Here is a 7,327-nt window from a genome sequence, read left to right on the forward strand (position 1 = left end):
TGTGACGTGATTATGTTGACAAATGAAATCGGCTACAGGCTGCGGTTTGTGTTAAAAAAAAAAAAAAATTAAAGAGGAGTCGATTCCCCTTAATGGAATCGATTCCAACCTTTGGAATCGACTCTCAATTCCCAACGCCTCGGAATCGATTCCCAGCCCTATCGTTTACAGTCTGAGGGTGACGCACGCTGTAAACAAAACAACCTTCGCAAGCATTTTTTTGCTCAGCCATATTTATTTGAACCCGAATACACGGACGAAGAACTAAGAGCGATGGAAGAAGCTCCTACACAGCAGCAACCGCTGTCACAAGCAGCGTCACTGCGGAGTCGTGAACGCGGATTGACAACAGACCCGGAAGAGAAGACAATGCTGAATAAAGTTGTAGTTTTTGTTATTTTTGGACCAAAATGTATTTTCGATGCTTCAAAAACTTCTAACTAACCCACTGATGTCACATGGACTACTTTGATGATGTTTTTATTACCTTTCTGGACATGGACAGTCTACCGTACAAACACTTTCAATGGAGGGACAGAAAGCTCTCGGACTAAATCTAAAATATCTTAAACTGTGTTCCGAAGATGAACGGAGGTCTTACGGGTGTGGAACGACATGAGGGTGAGTCATTAATGACATAATTTTCATTTTTGGGTGAACTAACCCTTTAAAGAAACAAATCTTGTATATAGATATACATATCCATATAAGATACTGTTTGTTGTAAACCAGTATTTATGATGTAATAGCTGTCTAGGTATAAAGTTATATGAGAATGAATGTTCTAGAACCTGTTTAGTAAGTCTGGCTCCTTTAAGATTTAATTGCCTATAATAATAATAATAATTAAGTTTACATTACATTTAACAATGAATAAAATGTGCTGAACATTACACAAACACATACCTTGTTATACAAGCTGCAGAAGGCTTTTGGGATTGCTGTCAAGAAGGCATATGGTTACTGAATGTGTTTGTCAGTATTAGCCATATGTTATCTTTGCAGGTGTAATGTAGTTCATGCTGTATTTTATATGTTTTTAATGTGTCAAAAAGCTTTCACAAAATGGTCGTGCATCTTTGGATGACATTACATCATGTCTATTTACATTTGTGCAACACTAGCCAATCAAAGACCTACATTTCATTAGATTGCAGATATGCAATAATTTATGTGTCATATTGAAAGTATTTGTTTTTCTATTCAGCCTCTTTGTGCGAAAGTCTGATTTTTGAATTTTGTTAATTGACAATCAAAATGAAACATTTTTGTTTATTTGATGTTTTTAACATTTCAATAAAGAAAAACTAAATGTGTTCATGTCTGTTTATTTTTATTTACATGGACATATTCACTGACCATTTGGTTGTAGTATATTTATATTACTTGTAAGTCTTTTTTTTTTTTTTTTATTTGTGTCAACATTTTAGTTATCATTTAATTTAGTAATTATTACTACAGCACTGAATCTCACATCACTATAATGAAATGAGACTTATGCTAGCATATTCTTAATTAAATCTCTGCCTGAGAAAAAGAATTAAGATGAAGCCTTTCACTTTCACTTTTTGAAGAAAAAAATATATATGAAATGTAGGTACAATTGGTTATTTTGGTATGTATGTCCAACACTTTTTTCTTTCTTTCATTTTCTGAAGTTTTGATGCACCTGATATCTCAGGGTTTCTGGTTAAAATGTAATCAATGGCAGATGCTAATATTAGTAAAATATTCTATCATAGCTGACAAGTGAGCATTTATGGCATATTTAAAGTTATCACCCACACCTACATTTGGTATGTACTTTATATTTTTGTTTTTGCAGAAAACTGAGATGGCAATAGTAATATAACAATGCATTTATAATGTACATTAGCAAATGTTACTTAATGTCAAAGACAATAAAATCATACAGAATCGTGTCAAAATAGTAATACATGACCTCTTCAGGCATTTAAGACACTGTACAACCTCTTATTGTTAATAATGTAACTTGAATTCAAGGTCTAAAAAAAGAATTAGAAATTAAAGATAGTTATTACTGGTCATAGTTTCATGCGGAACAACAACAAATTACATGCATTAACTAATGTTAACAAGATTTTAATAATGTATTAGTAAATGTTGAAATTAACATTAACAAAGATTAATAAATGCTGTATAAGTGAAGTTCATTAATAGTTCACATTAACTAATGTAATTAACTAATGTTAACTAATGAACCTTATTGTAAAGTGTTACCCAAAAATTCAAAGTTTCAGTTGTGTGCAGCACAGCTAAACAGACTGATAGGAAGTGTCTATTTGAATAATGGGTGAGAAATGCAAAGAAGAGGCCCATGTGGGATCTTGGCCAGTGCTGTGGGGGAATTTCAGCGCTCCACATTCATTAGGAGCTTGTTCGGTTCTGATGCTTGTGCTCCATTGTCCTTCTGTGCTCTTTGTTAAGCCTTCAAAAGCCTGATATCCATCATCACTTGGTGTGACGCTGCCATCATGGAGCAACAGAGAAGGATAAAGTGGATTTTTACTAGTGATGAGATTTTTCACAATTAACTTTTCATCAGAATCAGCATCATCTGAAAGGTTTAAACTAACATCTGCATCATTTCCCTGGTTCACAACACTGTTGAAGCACTGATATCCGTCTTCCAAAGCATCAATAGTGGGAAAGTTAAACTTGCTATTGCTGATATCAGCGCTCATAGAGGAGTTTTCCCTCTTGTCGGATTGACTGCTCAGCTGCTCCAGGAATGAAGAATCATCAGTGGCCGATTCCAAATACGTCATGTTGCTGAAAACCGATGAGCCAGAGCAGTTGCCCGAATCTCGGCTTGTGCGGTTGTGTTCTCTTGAGGAACTCTTGACTACCATTGTAGTGCCCTGATTGCTGGCTGTGTTGCTGGTAAAAAGGGATTTGAAATCCTCCTCCAGGGCATGTTTGACGCGTGATGAGACATTGATCGGACTGCAATTCTCCTTGTCACTACCGGAATCAAAGCCGGCCTGGCCGTAATCGTCTGCCGCCGACTCAACACTGTGGGAACTTTTCTCATTGGTTGCATCTACTGATGACGCTGAGATCCTGTAGAGAGACAAACATGTTGAGGAATTATTAATCAGATCAGATTATCAATCAAATCTGACATGTGTTTCTGAAGTTCTTGGGAAAACTTACAATTTCTTTTCCTCCTGAAAATCCAGTTTTGGAATCTCTACATGGATTGTGGAGAAGTTCATAATGGAAGGAGGCAAAATATGACCCTATTAAACCAAAGTGAAAAAAATTAAGGGTTATTGAGCATATAGATAACTATTTCAAGATGAAATAAATAGTTAACCAACAAACTGCATATCTTTCTCCCACCTTCTCTTCTCCAAAACTGGCATCTACTTTTGGCTTGGAGATCTTGTCCCACCATTTTGTCTTCATCCTGTAATGAAGAAGTAAAGTGTGTCAGAACTGAATTTGTCAAGGATTCACAAAGGAATAGCAAAAATGTGAAATGTAGAATGATGGCGAGACACAAAACAGAGATCTCACCTCAAAACGCAGATGAACATAGCACAAATGATTAAGATTAAACCAACACACAGAGGTGGAACCAACTTTCTGACCATTTCATTTGGAGATGAGGCTGTGGAGCACATATAGATTGATCAGGATTATGAAAGAGCATTAACACACATGCAGGAATGAATCTGAGGACAAAATAGATAGACTTACGGCTGGTGAACTCAACTGGTGCGCTCTGGTCACTCAGTATCTTGTGTCCGTTATAGCTTGTGCTCATTCTTGCTGTCAGAATGTAGTTGGTGTTTGGCTGGAGATGTTTGCTCACAATATCATAGAATCCCGCTGAATTTGACGCATTGCTGTACACCTGTATGGACAATTTTTATTATTATTCATTTTTACAATTCTTTCAATATGTGAATATCTGTGAATATATATCATCTATATATCATATTCTTACTGTTTTATCTTCTCCTTTAATCCTATATCTCAGATGTATTTCCAAACTGTTTTTTAAATTTCCTGCAGGATAACTTGTGTAGTTGTCATCCCAAGTTACATAAAAATTTCCATTTTCAGTCTTCTGCACTGATAAAACTGGAGTTTTCGGTTTGACTGCAGAAAATGAAAATCACATTTGTAAACAAATTAGATATAGTTGGACGAAACTTTTTTTTTCCATTTTCCATTTTTATTTCACATTTTATTTATTACATTATATTTTAACTGAAAAAGTATGTACATTTTACTTAATCTTAAACATATAGACAACAATTATACTCACTGAAATCCTCTGTCATGAATGTTTTGCTTAATAAAACGTTTGTTCCTTCCAGAAGTGTAGTAGTGAACTTCTCTCCTATAACAAACCCTTGGACTTCAACTTTACATTCACAACTGGGACTGTGATGACTCTCAAAGATGCATGTATATTCTTTTAACCTGAAATATAAGAGTTAATCATGTCAGTTGACTGCTAAATGAACAGTAATTACATTTTGTTACAGTTACAGATGAACTGAACAAACACTTACAAATCTGCTTCAGCATGTGTGATATTTAGTTTGTATCCAGAGCAACTCTTGAGGCTCAAACTGCACTTCATTTCTGTCTCAAAGTCATTGAAACACTCCAAGTCCTTCTCTGTGGGTTCTAGAGAGATTTTAGAGATGGGAAATAAAAGACGGGGTGAAATCACTATCACAAATGACCAAAGTAGAAATTGTTTTCACTGTTGTTTTCAGAAGTTGTGCAAAAATGATTTTTGAGGAGAGATAATATGTATAGAGCTATACATTTTACACAATTGTGAAAGTGACAAACAAACACACACATTTGTATGGATATCTTTGAGGACATTCATTGATATAATGCAAGCCCAAGCCCCTTAATGGCAGTAAAATTAGTTTAAAGGGATAGTTACTCAAAAATGTAAATATAAAATATAAATGTCACATAAATGTCACTTATGCCACTTACTAATATAATTATGCAACTTGCAGAAGGCGTCGCTGATTAATTTAATTATTTAACAAAAAGCAAAGTTTAGTATAAAAATACTGCAATCATGTTTTAAAATAAAATAAAAAGGCTGAGTGTTCGTTAAAACAATACAAAATCTTAAAATATATAAAAGTGGCACTTTGTCCCACTATCACAGGGGTTGCATTTTGCACCTATATGAATGGTTCTTAAACCTACAAATTGAGTTTGAATGGCATCGGATGACGGGTCGCTGAGAGGGGACCCGAACACCGGCAAGTGTGGAAGAGGAAGTTTGCTCTTTCTTTGAGAAGGTAAAATATTTATTGTGTTCGCCATAACAACGGCGTTTTGCATGGGCGCAATGGCAGTGGGCCCAGGTAGCAGAACACACGTATCGTCTCCCATGCCCGGAACTGAACGGGGCGGCGGGGAGACTGAACGAAGGAGCTTTTGGGGTGGTCCGGCCTTGGTGGGACATTGCCCCTTCATCTTCTTTCCTGTTAAATCAGGAAGACTTGGGAGGCATCGGGTCCAGCGAAAACTTTGGCCGGGGCCCTTGACGCTGTCTCGGGAAGGAGGAGACGTGCTCGTCGGCACTGTTCCTTTGGAGGCGCTGCCTGGAAGGTGGAGGGAGCAGGCTTGCTCTGCTGAGCTGGCACAGTCCTGGGGCAGCTCGAGGCAAAGGTAGAGCTGGAGCGCTTAGGCAGGAAGTGTCGCATAGCCTGGGACGACTTCTGAGCTGCATTGAAGCGTTCTGTGAATCCCTCCACGGCTGGACCGAAGAGACCGGTTGGAGAGACTGGGGCATCCAGAAAGACCGTCTTGTCCGCCTACTTAATTTTGGTCAGGTTGAGCCAAAGATGGCACTCAAGCACGACCAGGCTGGCCATGGACCGTCCGATGGCCTGGGCCGTGGCTTTCGTGGCATGCAGGGCCAAATCCGTGGCGCTGCGGAGGTCACGAAAAGCAGGTGCATTGATCCCAGACTCGTCCAGAGTAGCTTGGCTTGGAACACCTGGAGGATAGCCATGCAAAATGTGCAGTGTTGGTGTGCCTCCAGGAACAGGGTTGGGAAACACTGCTTTAGGGAACCAAAAAAGGTATGGCATCGCCGTGAAACCCCCTTTTTGGTTCTTCCTGGCACCTTTTTTTTTAAATAGTGTGTATATATATATATATATATATATATATATATATATATATATATATATATATATCAGTAAAACAATTTAAATTTAAATCAAACTAATAGTAAAATATCCCTTTTATTGCACAAGGCTCTGTTTTTGGAATTAGCATTTCAGAAGTTTTATAATAATTTTGGAACTTTACATGTAAACTGGAGCTGTAAATCCATTAAACTACAACACTGTTTGGACTAAAGTTATCAAGCCAACTGTAAATTACTCAGAGTATTATTCCCTATAATGCACAAGGCTTGTGTTGGCTTGATAACGCCGAGTCAACAGACTTTCCTGAAAAGGGTCTTATCCCTCAAACAGCCCTTTAAATGGGTGCCAGAAAGTGAGGGCTGGCCAAAAGGTCCACACACCACTCACTTTGTCGTCACCCCGATGGAGTAAAACGCAAACTGTTCCTTACAAAGATAACTGTACAAGTACACGCGTTTTAGAATTAGACTGTGTTTTATTAGTAGCTTACTTTTATACAAATAAATGTAAATCTTACCATAACAAAATGCCTGGCAGAGCAGTGTAAGGACGATCTGACCCAGAAGAACTGTGGAAAACATTGTGTCCGTCATGTACAAAACACAGTTATCTTCTCATGCATGTCAGTCTAATGGGATAAAATGTTTAAATAACAAAAACCCATTTCCTTTGAAAAATAGCCTATGTGTTACGCTTTCATATCTTCTGTAGCCTATCTATCTGACATTCTGTTTCCTCGTTGCAAAGTAAACACATAACACATAAAATAGCCAGAAACCCTATACGCATGATAGTCTACAATAGACAATAGACTAACTTCTTAGAATCTGGTGACATGGCAGACTGAGCTTTCCTGAAAACGGAGTAGTTTCGCTTTTCCTCGGGTGACTCACCAGAGTAGACTGTTGCCTCTTTTTGGTGCTCCGCCCGCGTTTTGTAGGAGCGTACCGCACCTATCGGGTAACTGCAGCTTGGAGCAATAATGGACGTGTCGAGCGGTTTCTCAAGAAAGCTGCCTGTTCCTCATAAAGGCGAGCCATTGCCTACTCTTAATCTCTATTGGCATATAAATCAATAAATCCAACATAATACCAAATCCCATTCTTTTAACGTCAAAACAGCGTAAATTTTATTAATAATACATTCGATTTTAC

At 37.7% G+C, this 7,327-nt stretch overlaps 1 protein-coding gene across 1 annotated transcript; it reads right to left on the reverse strand.

Moving 5' to 3' along the window:
* Positions 1-657: 657 nt before the first annotated feature.
* LOC125270093 lies at positions 658-7,055 on the reverse strand. The gene is made up of 9 exons (XM_048193329.1): positions 6,691-7,055; positions 4,551-4,668; positions 4,301-4,458; positions 3,977-4,131; positions 3,727-3,883; positions 3,544-3,637; positions 3,367-3,433; positions 3,178-3,263; positions 658-3,084 (listed from the first exon to the last, which is right to left on the reverse strand). Exons 1-9 carry the CDS (start codon positions 6,764-6,766, stop codon positions 2,277-2,279), a joined length of 1,719 nt encoding a protein of 572 aa, XP_048049286.1. The 5' UTR covers positions 6,767-7,055; the 3' UTR covers positions 658-2,276.
* Positions 7,056-7,327: the final 272 nt, after the last annotated feature.

The sequence above is a fragment of the Megalobrama amblycephala genome, linkage group LG1, assembly GCF_018812025.1.
Source record: "Megalobrama amblycephala isolate DHTTF-2021 linkage group LG1, ASM1881202v1, whole genome shotgun sequence".
NCBI lineage: Eukaryota > Metazoa > Chordata > Actinopteri > Cypriniformes > Xenocyprididae > Megalobrama > Megalobrama amblycephala.

Coding starts and splice junctions, on each gene's coding strand:
- LOC125270093 (XM_048193329.1), bottom strand. CDS start 6,766: ATGACGGACACAATGTTTTCCACAGTTCTTCTGGGTCAGATCGTCCTT. Junction 4,669..6,690: donor CTGCCAGGCATTTTGTTATG/GTAAGATTTACA, acceptor AAATCTCTCTAG/AACCCACAGAGAAGGACTTG. Junction 3,085..3,177: donor TTTCAGGAGGAAAAGAAATT/GTAAGTTTTCCC, acceptor GTCTCTCTACAG/GATCTCAGCGTCATCAGTAG.